The sequence below is a fragment of the Myotis daubentonii genome, chromosome 1 (assembly GCF_963259705.1).
Source record: "Myotis daubentonii chromosome 1, mMyoDau2.1, whole genome shotgun sequence".
Classification (NCBI taxonomy): Eukaryota; Metazoa; Chordata; class Mammalia; order Chiroptera; family Vespertilionidae; genus Myotis; species Myotis daubentonii.
In genome coordinates, this window is record NC_081840.1 from 129663933 (window position 1) to 129690446 (window position 26514).

General features: G+C 41.4%; 2 protein-coding genes across 10 annotated transcripts in view; both read right to left on the reverse strand.

Moving 5' to 3' along the window:
* SUV39H2 (SUV39H2 histone lysine methyltransferase) overlaps positions 1-24542 on the reverse strand; it is a 37635-nt gene extending 13093 nt beyond the window's left edge. For 2 of the 6 annotated variants that reach the window (XR_009447977.1, XM_059659908.1), the window contains exons 1-2: positions 24313-24537; positions 21601-21746 (exon numbers count right to left, since the gene is read on the reverse strand). Coding sequence is in view for 4 of the 6 variants with exons in the window: in XM_059659908.1 (XP_059515891.1) it covers positions 21601-21746; positions 24313-24337 (171 nt within the window). In the remaining 2 variants the exon portion in view is untranslated. Of the gene's footprint in view, positions 1-21600; positions 21747-24312 lie in introns of all 6 variants that reach the window. The other 4 variants (XM_059659931.1, XM_059659921.1, XM_059659950.1 and 1 more) reach the window with 3 other exon arrangements.
* Positions 1-26514, reverse strand: part of MSANTD7 (Myb/SANT DNA binding domain containing 7) — a 501345-nt gene that overhangs the window by 396334 nt on the left and 78497 nt on the right. The gene's annotated exons all lie outside the window — the stretch shown is intronic.

Here is a 26514-nt window from a genome sequence, read left to right on the forward strand (position 1 = left end):
TAAATAAATAAATAGGCGGGCACAGAGGAAGTAGAACAAACTTCACTGTGAAAGACTAATAGGATTTGTAGTGTAGGGAACAGGGCAGGCAGGCTGAAAAACACAAGCAGAAGCCTAAAACAAAGATTTGCATGAAGTATCCAGAAAACATGAAGAGATGAATTTGGTGGTTTTTACATTCAGATATTAAAGAGATAGATAAAACTGTAATGGCAAGGCAATAGAAAATTTAACATAGCCTTGGACACTTAAGGCATTTGAACTTTTATTATAGGCTAATGTTCTTTATAATTCTTAGAAACCCTGGTGTTTCTCTGGGGAGTTTCATTAAATACATATACACTTAATTCCATATTGTTTATCAAGAATCATTTTACCAATCTTCTAATTGCTAAGCCAACAATTCTTCAGTTCTCATCTGTCTTGACAATTCTCCGTGGGCTTTGATATCACGATTCTCTCTACACTCTGGTTCCTCTACTGCCTTCTTTGCTGAGACCATTAACCCTGCCCATCACTTGAAAGGAATGCAGATACCAAGGGCTCTGTCCTTAGCTGCTCTTCACACTACCCCTTCTGACAATTTGAAGAAGCTATGGACCTTTACTTAACAAAAGTCACATGTAACATTTTGGGTAATTTTAGGATATTTGGATTTCAAGTAAAGAATTCCTGCTCTAAATACTCTCTCTGGGCAACGTCACCAGTTCAAAGCTTTTAATTATATGCTGATAAGTCCCAAAATTTTATATGCAACCCAATATTCCTATAGCCTACTGGATGTCCAACAGGTTTTTAAATCAATCTATCCACATGGAACTTGTCATTGTCCTTCCCAAACAGATTATTTCTGTTCTGTATTTCCCCATCAAGAGGAATCTTACCCATCTGCCTAGTTATACAAGTTGCAAACCAGGAGGTCAATCTCGATCCTCAATCCAATCCACCATCAAATGTCTTTAGATACTTGTTCCTGTCCATCTCTATTACCTATGGTTACTTCAGACTTTCAATTCTTGCTTGGATTATTACATTAACCTCCTAACTGGTTTCCCTGACTTGATTGACAACACTGCAATCCATCTTTCTTTACTAAAGTGTAGAGGTTTTTTAAATAACAAAAATATGCTCTACCAGTCATTGTTATTTGCTTACTTAAACATTTTAATGGTTTCCCCACTGCCTAAACAATTTTTATACTCTATTATAAACAAAGACCATTCTTGACTGGGTCTCTGATGCCTCTTTGCCTCAATCTTTCATTATAGCCCCATTCACATACCACCCTCTGGCCACACTGAACTGCTGCTAAGTACTTATAACAGGCCTTTTCATACCCTTGTTTTTTATACACAAAATTCTCTAATTAGAATGGCTTCTTCCATTTGCCTAATGAATACTGGCTTATTTCAGTTTCATCTTTTATGTGGCGAAAAACCTACTCATCTATAAAACTCAGCTCAAATGTCATCTCTTCAATGAAATCTTTCCCGCTTCTCTTGCTCAAGAAGGACTGAACACTGCCAACCCCGTGTTTCCATTTCTAATCTAAACTATAAGCCATTTGTAGGAAGAAATGAAACCTTATTCTTTGTAGCCCCAGAACCAAGCACAATTGCCTACTACCTCTTAGACTATGACTAAATATTTCTGAATGTCTAACAAAAAATGACTACCAAAATGTATGCAAGATAAAATTTACAATAGTAATTATATGAATCCTTAAAATACAAGCTGTTAAACTTAACCTGGAGATAGTTAATTCATGGTTTTTCAATATTGTTCTGAAATCCACTGTCTATAGCCAGTAAGTGGTAGCAAGCACAAAAACTTTAAAAAAATATGTATGTGAGCCCTAGCTTGTTTGGCTCAGTGGATAGAGCATTGGACTGCGGACTGAAGGGTCCCGGGTTCGATTCCAGTCAAGAGCACATGCCAGGGTTTCAGCTCAATCCCAGTGGGGGGCATGCAGGAGGCAGCCGATTGATGATTCTGTCTCTCCTTTCCTTTCTGAAATCAATAAAAAATATATTTAAAAAATATGTGTGAGGAGAGAAAACAAAAAAAAAAAATTATCTATCTTCCCATTAGCTAATTGTTTTCTGCAAGTTCTGAGATAATCACCATATTCAATACTAGTGACAGAATAGCCTGAATCTGATTATGAAAACACCAGTGTTGCATGGAGCACAGTTTGACAATTACTGTATTTTTCCATGTATAAGATGCCATTTTTTTAAAAAAAAAATGTTTTTATTGATTTTTAGAGAGGAAGGGAGAGGGATAGAGAGATAGAAACATTGATGAGAGAGGAACATCGTCAATCAGCTGCCTTCTGCATGACCCCTACTGGGAATCGAGCCTGCAACTGAGGTACATGCCCTTGACCAGAATTGAACCTGGGACCCTTCTGTCCGCAAGCCGAAGCTCTATCCACTGAGCCAAACTGACTAGGGCAAGATGCCATTTTTTTTCTAAAATTGTTAGACTGAAAATCGAGGGGCATCTGATACATGGAAGGCAGCTGAGGAGGGAGCCATGTGAGGAAGGAGCCATGCGGGTGTGTAGCTGCCCATACCTTGTCAAACAGGCTTCCTCCAATCACAAGCCTTATTGTTACTGACATCAGCTGATGCTATAATTGGAGGTGGCGAGTGGGCAGATGCAACAGGGACTGGAGCATTCTGAGCCCATAAAGATGTCCAAAAATAAAAAGATAAATACGGGTAAGCGATTGTCTTACTCTGCAAAATTCCAACTGAATGTAATCAGCTATGCAAAAGAGCATGGAAATAGAGCTGCAGAGAGATAATTTGAACCTCCTCCCACTGAATGTATGATCAGACAGTGTGAGAAAACAGGAAGAACAACTACTTAAGATGCCAAAAAAGAAGAAGGCCGTAAGAGGAAAACCAGCAAAATGTTTCAAATATTGATTTCTTAATTTGGGGTTGGAAAAGTGGGGAGTGTCTTATACATGGTGGTGTTTTATACACGGAAAAATGTGGTATAATGGTCAACAGAAAGTAACTGGATTTTCATGACAGCAACCGACAGAGAGCAGGAATGTGAGAGCTGGTTAGAGGCCGAAGACTAACAAAAATGAACAAAATGTTTTTGGAAAGTCCTTTCTTAGAGCTCTGTTTTCCTGATCTCTAAAATTTGAATTTCAGTCCAATGATTTCTATGTTATTCCAGTTCTTAACAAACCATTCTAAGTGCAATCAGCCTTTTAGAAATATTCTATTGTTAGATGTGGAATATTCTGTTAGTATGCACCATGTAGTAGTACAGTGGTGGTTCTAGAGCAGCCGTGGGCAAACTACGGCCCACGGGCCGGATCCGGCCCGTTTGAAATGAATAAAACTAAAAAAAAAAAAAAAAAAAAAAGACCGTACCCTTTTATGTAATGATGTTTACTTTGAATTTATATTAGTTCACACAAACACTCTATCCATGCTTTTGTTCCGGCCCTCCGGTCCAGTTTAAGAACCCATTGTGGCCCTCGAGTCAAAAAGTTTGCCCACCCCTGTTCTAGAGACACAAAATTACCTGGATACTTTAAGAAGGCAATCTCTTTCTTAATATTTGCTTATTAAGGGAGAAGCCCCACCAATGTACATGGGGGTTCTGATTCTTCACTGATGAGCTAAGTATGTTAATAAAGAGTACCCATAGTTTTATCAGAAATTTTTCTGTATGAAGGAGTGACATGGCTAGAAAATGGTGCGGAAAAATCACCCAGCACTGAGACTGACTACCTCAATTTACATCCTGTAAGTTCAACTGGACCCAATATGAACTCATAATAGTAACCACCCTGTTCACCCAGTTAGCATTCTTTCCATTCCCTAAGTTGGCTATTTCAGACTTTCTCCACTTTGCTAGAGGTCCCATACTACTACTTCCTGTTTTTTTTCAGTAGCACATGAACTTTGTTCCTAATGCAGAGAGAAAATAGAAACCACCAGGCAGAAATTCCCTTAATTCCACACTTCCATGGACATATAACTAGAGAAGAGGGTGGATGCAGATACAACAAAAGAGATGTACTTCCTCCATCAATTATCCCTTCTTTCCTGTGTCTTCAGCTTCTCCCTTTCTACGGTTCTCACTAGCATTTAAACCTCCCTCATTTTTAAAAAGCAAAATTAAACTAAACATGCTTTGAGATATAAATGCTTAAATATGTAAGGGATCCCTGAAAGACATGATAAATTACTAAAAGTTGGAAGACTGGAGACCAATGTTACAGGGGTATAAGATTTCCTTTCAGTATATGGCCTTTTATAACTTTCAATTTTTAAAATCACATGCATGTATTACCTACTCAGATTTTTTAAATAAAAAAATTAAATTTATAAACACCCTTATACCTTACATTGGCCTTCCTCCCTTTCTTCGAAGCTGGAATTCTTTAAAGAGTTGTCCATACTATTTTACACTTTCTCATCTCCAATTTATTTTTTTTTAAATATATTTTATTGATTTTTCACAGAGAGGAAGGGAGAAAGATAGAGAGTTAGAAACATCGATGAGAGAGAAACATCAATCAGCTGCCTCCTGCACATCTCCTACTGGGGATGTGCCCGCAACCCAGGTACATGCCCTTGACTGGAATCAAACCTGGGACCTTTCAGTCCGCAAGCTGACGCTCTATCCACTGAGCCAAACCGGTTTCGGCTCCAATTTATTCTTTAATTCATTCTATTTTGGTTTCTTCTACCCAAGCCACAGACACTGCTCTAAGGGCATCAATACGTACTTTACAATCTTTGGCCCACTGGTCACTATTCTATTTTGCTGACATTATCTCACAGGCTTCCATGATTTAATCTTCTGATTTTCTTCCTACCTTTCTTACTAGTTTGTCTCAATCTTTAGTAGTTATTCCTGTGACTTCTCTCTTACTGTTCCTCAGTCCTTGTTTTTCTCCTCACATTTTTTTTTTTTTGGGGGGGGGGGAGGACTTGGATTACTGTAATAGCCTCTTACTACTCTCAGTCCATTCATGTCACAATAGCCAGAGTAATATTTTCAATATATCCATCATATCATGTCACCCCCTGCTCAAAACTGTTTCCCTATTCTTCTTTTTTTAAATATATTTTTATTGATTTCAGAGAAGGGAGAGGAAGAGAGAGATAGAAACATCAATGAAAGAGAATTATTGATCGACTGCCTCCTGCACACCCCCTACTGGGGATCAAGCCCGCAACCCCAGCATGTGCCCTAGACCGGAATCAAACCTGGGACCCTTCAGTCCACAGGCTGACGCTCTAGTCACTGAGCCAAACTGGCTAGAGCTCCCTATTATTCAAAATTCTCTTTTTGGCCTGTAAGGTGTGCTACATTTCTGGGTCCAGCCTATCTTTCCAGCCTCATTTCAATCCCTCTTGCTAACTATATCACACTCACACTTTGTATTCCCTGAAGAAGTCAGGTTCTCTTCTGCCTCAAGACCCTTCTCTACTTATTTTTTCATTCTTTGACAGTAAGTTTAAACATCAGTTCCTCATGGACACCTGCCCAGTGTTTGTAGGGTAAGTTAGATCCTTCTGTTACATTAGCACTTACCTCAAATGTAACTAAGTACTCTGTACTAGGATAGTAAAGGTTTCTATCTTCACTAAAAGAGAAACTCCATGATATCAGGGACCATACCTCTGTATCATTTATTGCTGAGATCACTAGTGCCTAGCATATGATGTGGTAGATGGCCAATATATATCTGTTGAGTTAATGAATGGGTAACTGTATCTATCCCTACGGCTTCAATTACTCACTTTTTGCCAGTTACTTCAAGATCTATGTTTCCAGTTAGTTCTCACTCTATTAGAACCACATTTCCAACAATCATCTTACACTTAAATGCTTTCAACCTTCTTCTTCACCAAACCTAGTCCTCTTATCCTAACCCTCCTATAGTCCTGGGTCTTGGTGAACAGTATTATTATCTACACAACTGCAAGTCAGAAACCCATGTTTTTCTAGATGTGGAACCCTCACTACCAAGTCCCCACCCAACTCCCTGACCACTAAACCACAGAGTTGTAAATTTCATATCCTTGATAATTTTAAAAAATCACCTACTTCTCTTAATTTCTATTGTTATTACTTTAGTTCAAGCATCATCATTTCTTCCTTTCTTTTTTGTTAATACTCACCTGAGAATATTTTTCCCATTGATTTTTAGAGAGAGTGGAAGGGAGTGGGGAGAGAAAGAGACAGAGAGAAACATTGATGTGAGACACATCGATCCACTGCCTCCCGCCCCATGCACCCCAACCAGGACTGGGAATGGAACCTGCAACTCGATTATGTTCCCTTGACCCGGAATTGAACCCTTTAGTGCCCAGGCCAAGGCTCTAACCACTGGGAAACACTGGCAAGGGGTAATCACCATCATTTCTTGTGTGGATTACAGCCTTTCAGAATGTGTTAGGTAGTGCATGTGTCATTTTCCTTCCTGCCAATCCACTTTCCTCATTGCATAGAGAACTCTCTAAATTACATATTTGATTGTGTCACTCTTTTTGGAACTTTTCAAACAATTCCACTGATATAGAATGGCTGAAAGCTCTTTCACTCATCTTTCATTCTTTCCCATTCCCATATCCCACTCTATTCTCTATACTAAAGCCATAATGAATTATAATACTTACCTATTCAGTCCCTGTTGGATATCACCTCTTCTGGAAAGCTTCCTGTGACCTGGCCTAAGTGTACTTCCTATAGATTTTATAATAACGTCTGCCACAGCACTTACTGTACTATATTGCAGTGATGACTTACTTGTCAATCTTTCACTAGGCTATGCATTCCTTAAGCTGAGGAACAGTTACTTATTAATGTTTACTTTCTAAGTGCCTAATGTAGTACCTGACACAAAGAAGAAAACCAAATGTTTATTGAGTGAGATTATAGATAGAAGAAACAGAAAATACTAGTCAACAGATTGCAACTATAATATAGCATGAAGCTACGGCCTACACTAATAGTGTTGTGAAGACTAGAGAAATCACTGAAGCAAAAACCAATTCATTAACCATGAACTAAAATACCCATTATGTACTTGGGACTATAGTAAGACATAGTTCTTGTCCTTAAATGGTTGACAATTTAGCAGAAAGGTTATGAAACAAAGCTATAAAATGTGATAAGGTCTAGAAAAATGACAAGAACAGTACTTTATAAGTTCCTAACATGTAGCAATTAATTTTACTGGAGGTGTGAAAGGGAAGAAGGCTCTACAAAAGGTAGTAACCTTTCAGCTGAACCTTGCAGGCCAAGTAGGATTTTGCCAAGGAAAGAAGGGAAACAACAGTATTCCAAAGAGGGAACTGGATGAGAAATGCAAAAGTGCATGCACAAAGGTGCATGATGTATTCAAGAAATTAGAATATAAGCTATGCCTGTTTTAAGCTATGTTCCCAATATCTGAAGAGTGCCCAGCTTATAGTAGGTGGTCAGTAAATCTTAGCTTTATGAAACAATTTACAAGTTTTTCAATGTGACTAGAAAGGGGAATATGTGATAAGACATGAAGCTGGCCAAATGATAAAGAACCTCAGTGCAAAGGGTCTCAGCTTAAAGTGGTAGACCGCAGGGAGTCACTTAAAAGGTCTAAAGCAAGGCCATAATGCAACCAGAGTTGCGTTTCAGAAACAACTGTAATGAGTTTGTTTCAGAAACAACTGTAATGAGACAGTGTCCTTTATGAGCTAAGTGGGAAAACACAAGAAAAAGACAGAGTCATAAGATCTTACACCTTCCCTGAATATGACAGAGAGAGAGAGAGAGAGAGAGAGAGAGAGAGGAGGGGAGGGGAAGGGGGAAACGCTTATAGATTAAATAATTTGAACTGTTGGTCAAGTTGGTAGATTAATGCTGTGCTCCCTTCCTCCCATGACCACATCAAAATAACAACTAAATTATAAGACAACCATCATCAAGAAGCACCTGAAGACTAGCTGAATACAAGTCCTATAACTAAGGATATAAAGCAGCAGCCACAAGAATGGTAAGAGAGGCAAAGATGCAGAACAAGCTGTTCCCACACCCACAGTGTAGCAATGAAGAATCCAGAGAGCCGGGCCGGTGTGGCTCCAACCTGTGAACCAAGAGGTCATTGGTTTGGTTCCTGGTAAGGGCACACGCCCAGGTTGCGGGCTTGACCTCCAGTAGGGGCATGCAAGAGGCAGCCGATCGATGTTTATCTCTCATTGCTGTTTCTATCTTTCTATCCCTCTCTCTCTAAAATAAAAAATAAAAATAAAGAAAATAACATTATAAAATTTGGGATAAATATCTTGGCCACAGACGTATCTGTGAGGGAGGAGCAAGGGGTACCAGCTCCACAGTGGCTTCCCCAGGCCGGGGCACCAGTGCCTGGAAGTGAAGTCCCCATAACATCTGGCTGTGAAAACAAGCAGAGATTGCATCTGATTGAGATGGACAGCTGCAGGAGACAGAGGTGTTCCTCTTGAGGAAGAAGGCCTGCCCTGCTGGTTAGGGGTTTGTGGACAGACTAACTCACAGACTTACTAACTCTGGGCTCCAGCGCAGGAATGGCAACTCGCACAGTGCCAGGAACATACATGTAGGAACTGAATTGACTAGCTTGGGCTGAAAGAGCAGGGGTTGAAACTACTCTCTCTGGAGATGGACGTGCTGGTGGAGTTCTACTGCTCCTTTGTTGAGCCTCGCCTCCCACCCAGGTAGCAGGTGCAGGTGGGTGCCAAATCTGAGCTCTCCATTATCACTGTTTACCCTGCCCTGGTGATTCCCTTAGATCTCATCCCACCCAAGCAACGGGCTGAGCCACTTCCAGTGGCTTTTCCACACAAGTGGCCTGCCTTGGCTCATGTTGCACTTTCGTAATAGCTATCAAAGGTCCACAAACCCCTAACTAGCAGGGGCAGGCCTTGGCATGACCCATATCTCTTGCTAAGTGGCCCCAAGCCTGGCACAAAAAGCAACCAGTCTCAACTTGCACTGCAACTCCCATCAGGTGGCCCAAAGCCTGGCATAAGCTGCAGCCAAGGTTGGCCTGGAATGTAGCTTCAAATAAGCAGCCACAAATCCAGCACAAGAGGTGGCTGGCGTCAGCTCAAATTGTGGGACCAAAGAGTCCCAAGCCCAGCATTAGTGGCAGCTCACCTCAATTCACAGAACAGCCTCTCTCAGGAGCCTCCAAGCCCACCACACATCATCATTCCCAGGGGGCCCCAAGCTGGGTTCAAACAGAAGCTGGACGTGACCTGCAATGGAGCCCCTCCCAAGAGCCAACACACCTGGTGGCTGGCTTCCTACCACACCAGAGCACCATCCAACCAGCTCCTAAGATGAAAAACTGGAAGGGCAGACTGAGCTGGCACCAGAGTCCCACTAAAGCAACTCCCACTCGGTGGGGTCAGCCTCCTCACAACAGCTTTTCTGCAGCAGTCATGGCCAGCCCTCACATCTAGTCAGGCTTAGGGTCAATCCCACCCACTAACATGCCAACAGCAATCAAGGCTCAACTACAATAGGAGGGCAAACACAACTAGGGACACATCTGGAGTACCCAGCTCAGGTGAACAAGTAGACTGCTCCAATGGGCCTCATAGGACACCTACTACATAAGGCAGGGGTGGGCAAACTGTTTGACTCGAGGGCCACAATGGGTTCTTAAACTGGACCGGAGGGCCGGAACAAAAGCATGGATGGAGTGTTTGTGTGAACTAATATAAATTCAAAGTAAACATCATTACATAAAAGGGTACGGTCTTTTTTTTTAGTTTTATTCATTTCAAACGGGCCGGATCCGGCCCGCGGGCCGTAGTTTGCCCACGGCTGACATAAGGCCACCTTGCCAAGCCTGGGAGACTCAGCAGATCTACTTAATACAAAACAAACACAGGGAGTCAGCCAAAATAAGGAGAAGAAACATGTCCCAAATGAAAGAACAGAACAATACTCAAAAAAAGAACTCACCAAAATGGAGACGAACAAACTACCAGATATAGAGTTCAAAGTGCTATTTATAAGGATTCTCAATAACTTAGAGTAAGAACAGATGAATTCAGTGAGAACCACACTGGAGATAGAAACCATAAGAAAGAATCAGTCAGAAATGAATACTATAACTGAAATAAAAAATACATTAGAGGGAATCAACAGGTTAGATGAAAAAGAGGATCAAAGCAGTGAATTGGAAGACAAGGTAGCAGAAAACATCCAATAGATACAGCAAAAAAATATGTGGGTAGTTTAAGGGACCTCTGGGACAACATAAAGCACACCAACATTTGAAACATACGTGTACTAACAGGAGAAGTGAGAGCAAGGATTTGAGAACCTATGTAAAGAAAGGACAGAAAACTTCCTTAATGTGGTGAAGAACACAGACACACAAGTCCAGCAAGCACATAGTTCCAAGCAAGAAGAACTCAAAGAGGCCCACACCAAGACACATCATAATTAATAACCAAAGGTTAAAGACAGAGAGAATCTTAAGAGTAGCTAGAGAAAAGCAGTTAAGTGCAAAGGGACTCTCATCAGAATATCAATTGATTTTCAACAGAAACTTGGCAGGCCAGTCGGGAGAGGCATAAAATATTCAAAGTGATAAGCAAAGATCTACAATACAGATTACTCTCCCTAGCAAAGTTATCATTTAGAATTGAAGGAGTGATAGGAGTCTCCCAGACAAGAAAAAGCTAAAGGAGTTTATCTCCACTAAATCAATATTATATAGGAAATATTAAAGGACTTCTTGCAGTAGAAAAGAAAATATTAAAAATATGAATAACATGCCCTGGCCTGTGTGGCTCAGTTGGTTGGGCGTCACCCCAGGCACCCAGTGGTTGCTGGTTCAATTCCCAATCAGGGCATATGCCTGGGTTGCAGGCTCGATCCCCACTGGAGGGCATGCAGGAGGCAGCCAGTATATGTGTCATTTTCACATCAGTGTTTCTCTCTCTCCCTTTCTCTCTCCTCTCTAAAAATCACTGTAAAATTTTTTAAAGTAATGACTCAATAAAATATAAGACTGCCTGGCCAGTTTGTCTCAGTGCTTGAGAGTCAACGTACGAACCAGGAGGTCATGATTCACTTTCAGTCAGGGAACATGCCTGGGTTAAGGCTCAATCCCCAGTAGGGGGCATGCAGGAGGCAACTGACCAATGATTTTCTCATTATTGATGTTTCTCTCTCCCTTTCCCTTCCTCTCTGAAATCAATAAAAAATGTATTTTAAAAAAATTGTGAAACTAGTACAAAGGTTGAAAGGGGGGAAATCATGTGTAATTACTCCAATAAATTAAGGAATACACATATACACAAAAGAACTTAAAAAATAATGTCAAAAACTTAAACATGGGGGATGTGAGTAAAAATTGTAGTGATTTCAGAATATGTTCGAACTTAAATGACCATTAATTAAAATAGGCTGCTATAAATTTAATTTGGTATAGATGAAGCATATGGTAATCACAAACCAAAAATCTACAAGAGACATAAGAAATAAAGAGAAAGGAAGCCAAACACAGCACTATAAAAAGGCATCAACAAACAAGAGAGTAAGAGAATAACAAAGAGAAAGAAAACTACAAAAGTAACCAGAAAACAATAAAATGAGAATAAGTAAATGCTTATCAATAATTAAAATATAAAAGGCTTAAATACTCCAATCCAAAGACATAGGCTGCCCTAGCCAATTTGGCTCAGTGGATCAAGCGTGTGCCTGCAGACTGAAGGGTCCCAGGTTCAATCCTGCTCAAGGGCATATACCTCAGCTGTAGGCTCAATTTCTGGTGTGGGCTGTAAAGGAGGCAGCCAATCGATGATGTTCCTCTCTCATCAATGTTTCTATCTCTCTATCCCTCTCCCTCACTCTCTTTCTAAAAAAACAAATAAATAAAAACATTTAAAAAAAAAAAAAAAAGACATAGGCTGACTGAACGGATTAACAAACAAGACCCATACATATACTGGCTATAAGAGACCCACTTCAGATTAAAATATTACAAAAAGCCTAGCTGGTTTGGCTCAGTGGATAGAGTGTCGGCCTGCGGATCAAAGGGTCCTGGCTTCCATTCTGGTCAAGGGCACGTACTTGGTTACAGGCTCCTCCCTGGCCCAGACCCTGGTTGGGGCTTATGCAGGAGGCAACCACTCGATGTGTTTCTCTCACATCGATATTTCTCTCTGTCTTTCCTTCTCTCTTCTACTCTCCTCAAAAATCGATGGAAAAATATCCTCAGGTAAGGATTAAAAAAAAAGAAGAAGAAGAAATTACACACAGACTGAAAGTAAAAGGTTGAAAAAACATGTCATGCAAGCTGAAATGAAAAAAAAAAAAAGCTGGGAGAGCAATACTTATATCAGACAAAACAGAATTTAAAACAAGGGACATAACCAATAAAGAAGGGTATTTTATAATGATAAAGGGATCAATCCAAAAAGAGCATATAATGCTTGCAAACATCTATGCACACAATATAGGAGCATCTAAACATAAAAGCAAATATTGACATATAAGGAAGAGATCAACATATCAAAGTCAGAGTTAGAAAATCAGTAAGAAAACAGTAGACTTAAATGACATATTAGACCAGAGGGATATCTATAATAATAAAAGCACAATATGCTAATTAGACCAGACAGCCGAACGACCTTCTGGACATCATTCTGACATCCTTCCGGATGAAGCCCTGGCAGTGGGGGCTGAGGGAGAGGCGGTTAGGGGCATCAGGCAGGCAGGCAGATGAGCGGTTAGGAGCCAGCAGTCCCGGATTGCGGGATAGGGATTGGGCCTAAACCAGCAGTCAGACATCCCCCAAGGGGTTCTGGATTGTGAGAGGGTGCAGGCCGGGCTGAGGCCCCCCACCCCCACCCCCCGTGCACGAATTTCGTGCACTGGGCCTCTAGTAAATTATAATAATACTAGAGGCCCGATGCACAAAAATTTGTGCACTGGGGGAGGGGGGGTCCCTCAGCCCGGCCTGTGCCCTCTCGCAGTCTGGGACCCCTCGGGGGATGACCACCTGCTGGCTTAGGCCTGCTCCCCAGGGGATTGGGCCTAAGCTGGCAATCAGACATCCCTCTGGCAGCCCGGCAGCCCTCGGGGGATGTCCACTTGCCAGCGGGGAGCAGGCCTAACTGCAGTCGGACATCCTTAGTGCTGCTGAGGCGGGAGAGGTTCCCACCACCACCGCTGTACTGGCAGCCATCAGTCTGGCTTGTGGCTGAGCAGAGCTCCCCCTGTGGGAGCGCACTGACCACCAGGGGGCAGCTCCTGCATTGAGTGTCTGCCCCCTGGTGGTCAGTGTGTGTCATAGTGACCAATCATTCACAGTCGTTCTGCTGTTAGGGTCAGTTTGCATATTACCCTTTTACTATATAGGATAGAAGCCTGGTACGCGGGTGGGGGCTGGCTGGTTTGCCCTTCAGGGTGGGGGTCCCCACTGGGGTGCCTGGCCAGCCTGGGTAAGGGGCTGAGAGCTGTTTGCAGGTTGGTCAAGCTCCTCCCAGTGGGGACCCTCACCCCATGGAGGTTTGGCCAGCCTGGGTGAGGGGCTGCTGGCTGTTTGCAGGCTGGTCAAGTCCCCCCAGTGGGGACCCCCACCCCATGGAGGTTTGGCCAGCCTGGGTGAGGGGCTGATGGATGTTTTCAGGCTGGCCACACCCCCTTTAGGGTGGGTGTCCCCACTGGGGTGCCTGGCCAACCTGGGTGAGGGGCTGATGGCTGTTTTCAGGCTGGCCACACCCCCTTTAGGGTGGGTGTCCCCACTGGGGTGCCTGGCCAGCCTGGGTGAGGGGCTGAGGGCTGTTTTCAGGCTGGCCAAGCCTCCCCAGTGACAGAAGCTCCCAGTCTCTTTTTTTCTTTTTTTTTCCCCTGGGATTTATTTACCTTCTATAATTGAAACTTTGTAGCCTGGAGTGGAGCTCAGAGTGGGCCAGGGCTTGGCTTCCTCCATCGCCAGGGGCAACCCAAGGCTCCAGCTCCATGGCCACGGCCGGCTGAAAGCAGGTATCTGGGGTTTATTTATCTTCTATAATTGAAACTTTGTTGCTTTGAGTGGATCTCAGAGCCAGCCACGACCAGGAAGCTTGGCTTCCTCTATCATTGGGGCAACCAAGGCTCCTGCTCGCTCCAGCTCCATGGCTGCCGGCCGCCATTTTGGTTGAGTTAATTTGCATATAGTTGACCTGATTGGCTGGTGGGCGTGGCTTAAGGCATACCGAAGGTATGATCAATTTGCATGTTTGTCTTTTATTAGTGTAGATTAGAGCATTTCACTCCAAATCAGCAGAATATTCTTTTCTTTTTAAAATATGTTTTAATCGATTTTAGAGAGAAAGGAAGAAACAGGAATAGAGAAATAGAAACATCGATGAAAGAGAAACACTGATCAACTGCCTCCTAGACAACCTCTACTGGGGATCAACCCCACAACCCAGGCATGTGCCCTGACCAGGACTTGAACTGGTGACCTCTTGGTTCATCAGTCGATGCTCAACCACTGAGCAACCCCAGCCGGGCTACACATTCTTTTCAAGTGCACAGGAATGAGCACATGCTAGGCCACAAAACAATTCTCAATCAGTTAAAAAGGATCAAACCCATATCATTTATCTTCTCCAATCCAATGGTATACTAGAAATTAATTCTAAGAACACTGAAAAACATAAACACTTGGAGGCTAAACAACACACTACCAAACAATATATGGGTTAACAACGAGGTCAAGGGAGAAATCAAAAGATATTTAGAGTCAAATAATGACCCAAAATCTATGAACACAGTCAAAATAGTTGTAAGAGGGAAACTCACAGCAATGTAGGCCTACCTCAGGAAACATGAAAAATCTAAAATAAACAATTTAACCTGAAGGAACTAGAAAAAGAAGGACAAACAAAGCCCAAACTGAATAGAAGGAGAGAAATAATAAAGATTAGAGTGGAAATAATAGAATCAAAAATTACAAAATATCAATAAAACCAAGAGCTGGTTCTTTGAAGAGATAAACAAAATTGATAAACTTTTAACCAAACTCATGAAGAAAAAAAGAGAGGACCCAAATAAAACCAGGAAAGAAAGAGAAGTACCAACTGATACCACGGAAATACAAAATATTTTAAGAAAATACTACCAACATGTACATGCCAACAAACTGGAAAAACGGAAGAAATAGATAAATTCCTAGAAAAATAGAATCTTCCACCTTTGCTGGGTGGCTAAATTGGTTGGAGCATCATCCTGTACACCAAAAAGGTTACAGGTTTGATTCCTAGTTGGAGTGTGTACAAGACACAACCAATTGATATTTCTCTCTCTCCTTGATGATTCTCTCTCTCTCATCCTCCTCCTTCCTCCTTCCCTCTCTTTCTGAAGTCAATTTATATCCATCCTCAGGTGAGGATTAAAAACAAACAAACATATAATCTTTCAAGGCTGAATCAGGAAGAAAAAGAAAATCTAAACAGACTGATAACTACTAATGAAATCCAATCAGCAAGAAAAAATTCCCAACAAAGTCCTGGATAAGATGGCTTCCCAAGTGAATTTTACCAAATATTCAAAGATTCAATACCTACTCTTCTCAGACTATTACAAAAAATTGAAGAGGAGGGAAAGCTCCCTAACACATTATACCAGGCCAGTATTATCCTGATAACAAAACCAAACTAAGATATTACAAAAAAAAAAAAAAGAAGAAGAAAATTATAGGCCAATATCTCAGTTGAACATAGATACAAAAAATTACTCAATAAAAAATTAGCACACTAAATGGAGCAATAATTAAAAAAATAATATACTATGATCAAGTGGGATTTATTCCCAGGATGCAAATCTGGTTCAATATCTACAAATCAATGTGATACATGACATAAAAAAAATGAAGTATAAAAATCATATGATCATATAAATAGATGCAGAAAAAGCATTTGACAAAATACATTATCCATTGATGGTAAAAACTCAGGAAAGTGAAGATAGAAGGAACACACTCAACAGTATAAAGGCCATATTTGACAACCTATAGCTAACATCATACTCAATGGTAAAGAGGAAAGCTTTTTTTTAAGATCAGGAACAAGACAAGCCCTGGCTGGTGTGGCTCAGTTGACTGACTGGTCATCATCCTGTGCACCACGAGGTTGCCGTTTTCATTCTCAGTCAAGGGCACATGCCCAGTTGCGGGCTCAATCCTTGGTAAGAGGTGTGCAGGAGGCAGCCTATCGATACTGTGCTCTCACAGTGATGTTTCTCTCTCTCTCAAAATCAATAAACTATTCTTAAAAAAAAAAAAAATCAGGAACAAGCCAAGATTGTCCATTTAGCATACCATTGGAGATCCTAGCCACAGCAATCAGACAAGAAATAAAATGCACCTGAATTGGAAAGAATTAAACTGTATTAAATTGTTTGAAAATTTTTTTTTTTTTGAGGATTTTTGCAGCCATGTTCAAGAGTGATATTGGCCTATACTTTTCTTTTTTATTTATTTATTTTTTTTTTAAATATATTTTATTGATTTTTCACAGAGAGGAAGGGAGAGAGATAGAGAGAATTAGAAACATCGATGAGAGAGAAACATCGATCAGCTGCCTCCTGCACATCCCCCACCAGGGATGTGCCCGCAACCCAGGTACATGCCCTTGACCGGAATCGAACCTGGGACCTCTCAGTCCGCAGGCTGACGCTCTATCCACTGAGCCAAACCGGTTTTGGCTACTTTTCTTTTTTAAAAATGTCTTTGTCTGGCCCAGCCAGAGTGGCTTAGTGGTTGAGCGTTGATCTATGAACCAGGAGGTCACGGTTTGAATCCTGGTCTGGGTACATGCCCAGGTTGTGGGCTCGATCCCCAGTTGGGGACATGCAGGAGGCAGCCAATCAATGATTCTCATATTTTATTTTATTTTATTATTTTATTTTATTTTTATAAGGAGGTCAGCTATAGTAGGACAGAGCATGCTGTGGGGAGTGCTCAGGAAAGAGTTTTGGAATGTATGATAGGGTTAGATACTGAAGTATTTTGTAAGCCAGTCCACGGTCTCTCTCATCATTGATGTTTCTATCTCTCTCTCCCTCTCCGTTCCTCTCTGAAATCAATAAAAATATACTGGGGAAAAAAGTCTTTGTCTGATTTTGATATCAGGGTAATACTGGCCTCATAAAATGAGGTAGGGAGGGTTCCCTTCTCTTCAATTTTGTGAAGTAGTTTGAGGAGAATAGGTACTAAATCTTCTTTGAATGTTTGGTAAAACTCACTTGTATGCCATTATTTGCAGTTGACATACTACATAGAAAACCATAAAGAATCCACTAAAAACCTATAAGAATAAATGATTCAATAAAGTAGCATAGTACAAAATTTAAAAATTGGTGTATTTTTGTACACCAATAATGAACTACTAAAAGAGAAATTAAGAAAATAAACCAATTTACAATTGCATGAAAAAGAATAAAATACCTAGGAGTAAATTTAACCAAGGAGGTAAAAGATCTATATTTGGAAAACTGTAAGGCACTAGAAGAAATTGAAGAAAATACAAATAAATAGAAGGATATATGGTGCTCATATATAGGAATATTACATATTGTTAAATGTCCATACTTCCCAAAACAATTTACATATTCAATGCAATCCTGATCAAAACACCAATAGCATTTTTTACAGAACTAGAACAAATAATCTTAAAGAGTATTTGGAACCAGAAAAGACCACAAATATCCAAAGCTATCTTGAAAAAAAAAAAAAAAAAAAAGACCAAAGTTGGAAGTATCACACTACCTGATATCAAACTATACTACAAGGCTAATATGATAATCAAAATAACATGGTACTGACATAAAAACAGACACAAAAATCAAGGGAACAGAACAGAGAACCCAGAAATGAACCCATGCCTATATGGTCAATTAATCTGTGACAAAGGGGGAAAGAATATACAATGGGGAAAGACAGTCTCTTCAATAAATGGTACAGGGAAAACTTGATAGATACATGCAAAAGAATGAACCTGGACCACTTTCATATACCATCTACAAGATGGATTACGCAGTGGTTCTCAAACTTCCTAATGCCGTGACCCTTTAATACAGTTCCTCATGTTGTGGTGACCCCAATTTCATTGTTACAAATTGAACATAATTAAAGCATAGTGATTAATCACAAAAACAATATGTAATTATATATGTGTTTTCCGATAGTCTTAGGCGACCCCTGTGAAAGGGTCGTTCGACCCCCAAAGGGGTCGTGACCCACAGGTTGAGAACCGCTGGATTAAAGACTTAAATGTAAATCCACAAATAACTATAAACTCAAAGTAAACTCTTCAACATTGCTCTTAGTGATATTGCTTTGGATATGTCTCCTCAGGCAAGGAGAACAAAAGAAAAAAATAAACAAATAGGAATACATCAAACTAAGCAGGTTCTGCAGTGATGGGAACCATCAACAAAATGAAAAGACAATCTACCAAATGGAAGAAGATATTTGCCAATGATACATCCAATAAGGGGTTAATATCCAAAATACATAAGGATATTATGTACAATATATATACAAATACAACTTCACACACACACACACACACACACACACACACACACACACACAGATCTGATTAATAAATGGACAGAGGACCTGAATAGACATATCTCCAAAGGACAATATAAAAGATAATCAACATCACTAATCATTAGGAAAATGCAATTTAAAACCACAATGAGCTATCACCTCACACTTGTCAGAATGGCTATCATTAATAAATCCACAAATAACAAGTGTTGGGGAGGATGCGGAGGAAAGGGAGCCTTCGTGCATTGCTAGTGGGATTGTAAATTGGTGCAGCCACTATGGAAAACAGTATGAAGGTTCCTCAAAACATTTAAAAAAATAGAACTATCACATAACCCAGCAATTTCACTTCTAGGGAGTTAGCTGAAAAAATCCAAAACACTAATTCAGAAAGCTATATATACCCGTTTGTTGAAGCATTATTTACAACAGTCAAAATAAGGAAGCAACCTAAGTGTCCATAAACAGCGAAATGAATAAAGATGTGGCACATATATACAATGGAATATTACTTAACCATAAAAAAAGAATGAAATGCTGCCATTTGCAACAACATGGTTGAACCTAGAGGTTATTATGTTAAGTGAAATAAGTCAGAGAAAGACAAATATCAAATAATTTCATTTACATGTGAAATCTAAAGAATAAACAAGCAAAACAAAACAGAAACAAGCTCATAGACATAGAGAACAAATTGATGGTTGCTAGCCCTAGCTAGTGTGGGTCAGTGGGTTGGGCATCGTCCTGTGCACCAGAAGGCTGCTGGTTCAATTCCTGGTTAGGGCACGTGCCCCGGGTTACAAGCTCGATCCATGGCAGGGGGTGTGTGCAGGAGGCAGCCTACGGATGTATCACTCTCACATCTGTTTCTCTCTCCCTCTCCCTTCTCTCTCTAAAAATGAATTTAAAAATCTTGAAAAAAAATTGATGGTTGCTAAATGTGAGGAAAATTGGAGAAATGGGTGAAAAAAGGGAAGAGATTAAGATGTGCAAATTGCCAGTTACAAAAACAGTCATAGAGATAGGTTTATCAAATGAGATAAATCAGTGGAAAGAGAGATGCAAACAAGACATCACAGATTAAGCAAAGTCCTAAAGGGGAAGGATAACAAAAAAGACAAATGGTGATATTTCTAAAACTATGAATAAGTGAAGCTACAAATAACTGGTGTGAAGATAATTTGAGTTTATATGTGAGGGATCCTACTTTTCACAGATAGAAGAGGTCTGCACCTGAATATGAGAGGGTGGGATTGTAAATTGGTGCAGCCACTATGGTAAACAGTATGGTGCTGCTTCTTGAGGAGATCCAGTAACACTAACATTGGTTTGAATTTCTAAGTTCATTTCAAGTGATAGTGGGGAAATACAATTCAGGAACAAAATGAATCCCAGGAGAAGCCAATCTGAGATAAAAGTTGGGAAAACTGCTGACATGAATGGGGAAAGAAAGCAAAGAATAGCCCAGCCGGCACTGACCTATGAACCAGGAGGTCAGAGTTTGATTTCCCCGTCAGGGAACATGCCTGGGTTGTGGACTCCATCCCATGTGGGGCATGCAGGAAGCAGTCAATCAATGATTCTCTCTCATCACTAATGTTTCTATCTCTTTCTCCCTCTCCCTTCCTCTCTGAAATCAATAAAAATATATTTAAAAAAAGAAAAGAAAGCAAAGAATAAAAAGTGTATCAAGTAGAATTGAGCAGTATGAGAATAGAAATAAGCTTTAGCATGCCTGATATGTTTCTCTCAGCCAATAGATGTTTCTCTCTCTCCTTCCTTCCTTCCTCTCTCTAAAATCAATAAAAACACATAAAAAGCCCTGACCAGTTTGGCTAGGTGGACAGAGTGTCAGCCTGTGGACTGAAGGGTCCTGGGTTCGATTCGGGTCAAGGGCATATGCCTGGGTTGCAGGCTTGGTCCCCAATAGGGGGCCTGCAGGAGGCAGCAGATCAATGATTCTCTCTCATCTTGATGTTTCTATCTCTCTCTCCTTCTCCCTTCCTCTCTGAAATCAATAAAAATATATTTTTTTAAAAAACACATTAAAAAAGAGCAAAAGATTAAAAAAAGGAAATAAGCTTTCGTGGAGCCAATATGTGTGATTATACAATATTCTCAGCTAGATTGTTCAGGCCAGAGTTTATAAACTGTGAAGACAAATGATTGGGCTGTTTTGGGTTTGAAGGTTGTTGTGAAGATCATAACAATGATCATAAAATCCCACTGAGTAAGGAAGATAGTGATTTCAAATGATGGATATTTCGAAGGAAGAACTGCATTTAACGACTAAATCGATATGGAATCTGATGAAGAAAAACAAAGAATTAAACAAGATTCCTGATTATCTGTAAAAATGACTAATGATCAAAACAGAGTTCTTGGAGAGAGAATAGCCTATAGAGATGATTACTCAAAAATTTATTGTAAGATTTAGATTGAAAAAGCTTTTTAGAACAATACTGTCATTTTTAAAAGGAATAGTAATAAAGTTAAGTCCCAGAGAAGTTAGGTGACTTTGCTGAAGTCTTAAGACACTAAACAGAGGCTAGAAATGACGTTAAACTCCACGCTGTTCTAGTACACCACAGAACCTTACTAATATCTGGAGCTTGACATGTTGGCAGGAAATATAAATGGTGCTGCTTCCTGAGGACATTCAGTAACACAAAAATTGGTTTGAATTTCTAAGTTCATTTCAGGTGATAGTGGGGAAATACGATTCAGGAACAAAATGAATCCCAGGAGAAGCCAATCTGAGATAAAATATTTGCTCTGGTAACCCACATAGAGAGAATCAAGAGTTGGATGTAGAATGATATAAGCACTTCAAATATTCTAATGCAAGCATACCGTATGCTTAAAAATCCTTTCAATTTTATTTGGTAATACAGACAGGACATATAAATTATTATGGCTTTAAACATTAAGAAGAGCTTTGCTTACTTAAGGTTCTTTTTATTTTACACATATGAAATACTGAAATCTAATTAAGTCTCTTTTAAGGGACTAGATATTTGCCTTACCTTTACTACCTTGTAGTCACACAAGTATTCCACCTCATAATTGTTTAGATTCCTTTTGGTGATTCCAATCGATTTACATGTGAGCTTTTCTTTTCTACATACTTCCTGAAGAGTATCAAGTGAAACTAGGCAAGGCACACACCAAGCTACAATAAGAAAATAGAACTCTTTACTAATGAAATAGCTACTGAATTAAAACAAAAAAGGAAAAGGAAAAACTTAAGATTTCTATATCCCCACCCTTCTACTGGCAATTTTACAGGACTAAAAATTCATATGACAAGAAACCATTTTTGTGTCTTCAAGACAAAGGTAAGCATTAAAGAACTATTTTGGTAAATTGATCTTCTTGGACTTTTTCATGTCCTACTATGTTTAACTGATGTCAATTAATTTCTACTGAGCCACCTGAACAAAATGTTTCATGTCCGTAAGCTTTCTTAAGATTACATATAGATGCAAAGGTCAAGAGGGGTAATGTTTTTTACTTTTCCATTATAGTCTACATAGAATATAACTACTGCTTTAATAAAATGTAAATGGCTAGGGCATTCTTACTGCTAGAAATATATCTTAAAATAATCTTATAATTTGTTAAAATTTTAAAAAATAACTTTTCCCCCTTTCTCTTAGTTGGATAAGAAGTGAAATCTGACTGAAATATAGTTCTATGTGACATGATCATACATCATATGCCCTTTTTCCAGCTTGCAATGTTGCATGAAATTTTAACTCCACTTATTTTGTCCATGCTTCAAAGTTATTATTAAGGGAAATAAACCCCAGTTATAATAACATAATGGAAGGTATACTGATTTTTGTCACACTCATTTCCTGCATTGTTTTTTTAAAGCCAAGAATTACAAAACAGAGTATTCAATTTACATCACCCATACACCAAGCTTGAAGAAAATCAGACACCACTCAATCAATCTTATAGTAGCCAATACCTAATTGTGCTGCAGCAGATTTTACCCTAAAATTTCTGCTGCCATATTGCTAGTAAAATATGCTAACACAAACTGATGTTTAGACATGTGCAATAAACTTGGTTTCATGGCTAGTGGTTTGGTAAGCACTAGAGAAGATCAAAGGCCCTCTGCTCCAGCCTTTGCTACGCCCCTTAGTGTATGACTTTAGCGAGACTTTCACTGTTCTGGGTTTCAGATGCACTGGGTTGGAGTAAATTCCAGGGTTGGAGTAAACTGGGGTTAGGAAACAACATCTATAAGTAAACTCAAGCTCTACTCGGTAGCTCTCCAAGGTAGCTGTGACAACTTTTGTGTTTTGAGGTCATTTAGAGAGACCAGAGCTGATCTTGCTTTATCCAGTTTTCACCCTCCACTCACACAGGGGCTTCACGGTAAGAAACCCTGAAGCAGGATTTCTATCTCCACCCTACTGTCCCACAGAGGGCTCATAATTTTACATCAAGAAAGTGAAAGATAGTGTGTGTGTGTGTGTGTGTGTGTGTGTGTGTGTGTGTGTGTGTAAGAGAAAGATACTTAAAAAAATGGGCGGGGGGGGGGAGTTACTTGCTTTGGGGTGGTGCTGGGGTAGAAGAGTAGAAGAGAAAAGAACCCTTAAATCCTTTCCTTTAATTAAAAAACCTTCAGGCTGTTTTGTGTAAAGTTAACCTCATTATGCTGACCACATGCAAAAGAGGTTCCTCTCTACCCCAGGTGACTTGTCTGCTGTTTTTATCTAGTTGAAGTAACAAGATTCAAGACACATCATTCCATGGAAATGCTATTGAGTTAAAACAAACAAACAAAAAAACACAAACAAGAAAAAGGAGCATAAAACACTCTTGGTGACAATTTTGATTAACGTAGGGGAAAAAAATCATGTGCAAGATTAAACATTTCATTACCACCACAAAAACAAACAAACAAAAAAACCCCAGCTCAGTAGCTCACAGTAACCTCTAGTGGAAGAAAAATTGGCGGATCAAGATTTCATAATGTACGCGGGGAGGAACAGTCCTGGAAAACGCCTTTAGATTCTAGAATGCAATCAAAGTTCCAGTCTTTCAAGCGCGCACAAGAACACACACACGGTCGGCACCTAGCGCCCCGGCGCCCACGCCAACCACTCCGGCCCCGGTGGGCACGAAGGGAGCCCGGGCTGCGGGGCCCGCCCCCGGCGCCCACCTACGGGGTCCCTCCGACGAGGCGCGCGCCCTCCCGGGGAGGCCGAGCTGGGATGTGCCCTCGCTCATCCCCTTCCTTAGCGGCCATACTCCGGCCGATTCCTTTCTTTCCTCGGACACTAAGGTCACACTTACACCCCGGGTTCCCCACTCCCCCGTTAAAAGTCAGCCCGAACACTACACGTCCCGCTCAAACCACCACAAAGAAGCCAAGCCACACGCGCGGCCACGGAACCGAGCCCCTGGGAGCTAGCGGGAGCTGCGGCGGCCGCCCGAATACCTCCACACGGCCACCGGGCGGGAGGGGCCGGCCCGGCGGCGGGCGCGGGGGCCGGGGCGGCGGGGGAGGCTCCGGGGAGCGAGCTGGCCGAGGCGCGAGAAGGGTCAGGGGCCAGGGGCCAGGGGCAGGGGCAGGGGCAGGGGCAGGGTGAAGCCCAGGTGTCGGCACGGCGGGAGACGGCGCCGCGTGGGCCGGGCCCGCGCGTCCCGGCACGCTTCCCGGCGCGGGGGGTTGGCCAGCAGAAGGGGGCATATGAGGGGCGCCGCTCTCTAGCCCTCACCTCCTCGCGCCTCGGCCGCCGCCATCTTGAGGAGCTTTCATTCAAACTGGCGCGGTCGGACGGGAGAGCGCCACTGGCCGGCACCCGCCCCCGCCCGCCTCGCGCGGTAGTTGGAGGCCGGGCTGAGGGGCTGGAACCCGTGAGGCGTGCTGACGTCAACGGAGGCCGACCCCGGCCGCAGGGGCGACCGCGCCTGCGCCCCAGATCGCCGGCCCGAGCGCGGGTGGGCGCCAGGGCCGCAGAGGGGCGGGCCCGCTGGGCGGGGCGAACCCCGCGGGCGGGAGCGGGCGGGAGCGGGCGGTGCTGCCCTGGGTTGACAGCCGTCCGCCCCTGCTCGGCTGTCCAGCGCCTGGTCAAGGAGCACGTCTGTCAGGCCTTCCACTCGTCTCATTTACGGTTACCTCGGCACTACCTGTGCACTGTGCAGAAATAACAACAACGGAACTATTTAGTACGCTCCCTTCCCATGCCCGTTGCTCAGCTACCCGAGACCACTGGCTGTAAGTTTCTTCCCATTACTCAGATCACAGGCTGCCAGATTGGCTGAACCTTGGGATCCCTTTTGGAGGGGTTTTGCTTTCTGGTCCCACTCGCAGTGATTGACTTAATCGACATGGGATGTGACCTGGACACCGGAAAACTTACAGCTCCCCAGGCGATTCTAGTGTGCAGCGGTTTGAAACAACCGTCTAGATCAGTTATTGTCACACTTGAATGCGCATAAGAATCGTCTGAGGATCTTATCAAATGGGAGATGGGGCTGGGGATCTGAGGTTCTGCGTTTTTGATGAGTTCCCATAGTGTGCCTGGTGATGCGTCTGGGTTGGGACCACACCTTTGTAGCAAAGCTGCACTGACACCCAGATCCTCTTAGCTTCTAAGGCAGCGGTTCTCAACCTGTGGGTCGCGACCCCTTTGGGGGTCGCCTAAGACCATCGGAAAACACATATATAATTACATATTGTTTTCGTGATTAATCACTATGCTTTAATTATGTTCAATTTGTAACAATGAAAATACATCCTGCATATCAGATATTTACATTACGATTCATAATAGTAGCAAAATTACAGTTATGAAGTAACAACGAAAATAATTTATGGTTGGGGGTCACCACAACATGAGGAACTGTATTAAAGGGTCGCGGCATTAGGAAGGTTGAGAACCACTGTTCTAAGGGGTCTCTACCCCTCCCCACCATATGCCTCCTGCACGCCCCACACTGGAGATCAAGCCCACAACCCGGGCATGTGCTCTGACTGGGAACCAAACCCATGCTCAACCACCGAACTGCGCCCGCCAGGCCTCTCATCCCCACATTCATTCTTCACACCGCAGCCATGGTAATTGCTCTAAACCAGCATTTTTCAACCTTTTTTTTTTAAATCTCAAGACACACATAAACTAATTATTAAAATCTGACTAAAAATAGGTATAATTTTGATTCACACTGGAGGGCTATTATGTTGGCTGTTGTCATTTAAAATATATATTTTTATTGACCTCAGAGAGAAAGAGAGAGGGAAAGAGAGATAGAAACATCAACGATGAGAATCACTGATGAGCTGCCTCCTGGCCGCCCCCCACTGGGGATGAGCCCGCAACCCGGGCATATGCCCTTGACCAGAATTGAACCCGGGACTCTTCAGTCCACAGGCTCTATCCACTGAGCCAAATCGGCTAGGGCTCTCATTTTTTAATTTGAAAATCTAAGGGAAAATGGGTCAGTATGGAGTAGAAATCTTAGAAGAGTAAACCTCAAAAACCTTGGTAGAAAGCAGTTTGTCATCTACCAAGAATTTTAAAAATACATTTATGTAAAAAGTTACAAAAATATTTTAAAGCATCTGCATAAATTTTTAAATATTTTAAATAAACACAGGACATTAAAGGGATTAATATTCATTTCTGTTTTGAAATAGTATCTAGTCATTTAAAAAATTTTAGGAAGCCTTTAGTATCATGGGGCTTAATATGTTAAGCAAAACAAACAAGAAAAACCTATAAAATATATAGTTTTAAGTACGTAAGAAAAACTGTATAGGAAAATAAATGTGCTAGTAAATTATCTGGGGAGAACTTTTGTCATTTTTTAATTTGACAAGCTAAGGGAAAAGAGGTCAGTGCTCCTGACTAAATAGTCAGGTATTGTATGTTTTATTTTTTCTGAAAATCCAGTTTATTTCCATGTTGTGGACAGAT